The 1,628-nt window shown below is 40.7% G+C and overlaps 1 protein-coding gene across 2 annotated transcripts in view; it reads left to right on the top strand.

Moving 5' to 3' along the window:
- LOC112159082 (L-rhamnose-binding lectin SML) overlaps positions 1 to 1,628 on the top strand; it is a 4,667-nt gene that overhangs the window by 1,830 nt on the left and 1,209 nt on the right. Inside the window, exon 8 of one of the 2 annotated variants that reach the window (XM_024292930.2) lies at positions 1,402 to 1,505. The exons of the other annotated variant lie outside the window; for it this stretch is intronic. Coding sequence (XP_024148698.1) covers positions 1,402 to 1,505 — 104 coding nt within the window. The remainder of the gene's footprint in view (positions 1 to 1,401; positions 1,506 to 1,628) is intronic. 2 annotated transcript variants of the gene reach the window in all.

The raw sequence follows: 1,628 nt of genomic DNA, 5'->3' as shown, positions 1-1,628 counted from the left end.
GCTGCTTTGGGCAGCTAGTAACCACAAGAAAATATGTGCTTTTAACTCATAAAAGGTCAAATTCTTTAACCAAGTTTTGCTTTGCATATAAAATCTGTGCATTCTGGAGGAAGCGTTGAACAAACAAGGGACGTAAAAAATCTACAGAGTTTATAGTCAGGCTGCACGGTGGAGCAGTGGTTAGCACTCTTGCCTCACAGTGAGAAGGCCCCGGTTCCAATCCCGGCTGGGGGATTTGCGACCTTTCTGTGTGGAGTTTGCATGTTCTCCCCGTGCATGCGTGGGTTTTCACCGGGGACTCCGACTTCCTCCCACCGTCCAAAAACATGCCTCATAGGTTAATTGGTGACCCATAATTGCCACTAGGTGTGAATGTGAGAGTGGATGGGTGTGTGATTGATGCCCTGCGACAGACTGGCGACCTGTCCAGGGTGTACCCCGCCTTTGCCCATCAGTAGCCGGGATAGGCTCCGGCACCCCCGCGACCCCGAAGGGGACGAAGCGGTCAGGAAAATGAATGAATGAGTTTATAGTCTAGGTGCACCTCAGCCATCAATTTATAGATGTAACTAATCAAAATTATATAAATAAAAACTACATAATCCTTACTTTTGTTCTTAGCAGTCTTACATTGCTGGATTTTGTTATTTTAGTTCAGGGTTGGACCTTGGTAGTCTTATTTTTTTAATTTATTTTCTTTAGGTACTTTTGGTTAGTGGGAGACAGCAGACTCAGATGGGTCAGCAGTCTCCCTGAATTCTTTTATGTTTGGCCAAGGAGCCACCATGGAGAGATAAAAGAGCCACATGTGGATCTGGAGGCGCAGGTTGCTGACCTCTGGACTCATGTATTTGTGCAGCAGCACACAGTCATTAAAATTTAGATTTGAAAAGCATGGCATGTTGATAGTATGAATTCTTTCAATATGGTACATTTTACTGTAACAAGTTTTACATTAACAAAAAAATAGATCAACCCGCTTTGAATTAATTCATGGTCACGTGAGTGGAACATAAAAGTCCACATGCACAAGCAACTGATGCCATAATTATTCTTGATCATAAGTAGATACTATTACCGGTACTTATACATACAATGCATGACGAATTTAATCCAAGAAGCCTGAGGTTTGTCAAAAACATACTTTAACTAACTGCTGTAATCAGAATGGGAGGGAGAAATGTTATACCCCCCTTCCCTTAATGCTTTCCTAAACTATTTTATTTTTTATGTTTTTATCCAACTTTTTATCTAACTAATAACCATGGATAGGTTTTTAAAGAGCATGTGATGCTTATAAGACAGGAGATTTGTATGCCTTTGAAGAGTTGCTGATGTTTTGGGTACATGAGGACCGACTCTTTACCAAATAACTAAAGTAAAAAACGTTTAATTTGACAGATGTGACGGAACATCCAGCTGCACCATCAGAGCAAGCAACTCTGTGTTTGGGGATCCCTGTCCGGGCACATACAAGTATCTGGAGGCCTCCTACACTTGCGTTTGTACGTTTTTTCTTTTCATTGAAGAACTTTATTTTCTTTTTAAAAAAAAATTGCTTTTGATGTCACCTTAACCAGTTCTTAGGCTTTTAACTTAATGAAACTCTTTCTCCTCAGAAACACTAA

The sequence above is a fragment of the Oryzias melastigma genome, linkage group LG7 (assembly GCF_002922805.2).
Source record: "Oryzias melastigma strain HK-1 linkage group LG7, ASM292280v2, whole genome shotgun sequence".
Taxonomy (NCBI): Eukaryota; Metazoa; Chordata; class Actinopteri; order Beloniformes; family Adrianichthyidae; genus Oryzias; species Oryzias melastigma.
The sequence above is the reverse complement of the archived record's forward strand: the minus strand, read 5'-3'. Positions and strand labels throughout refer to the sequence as shown.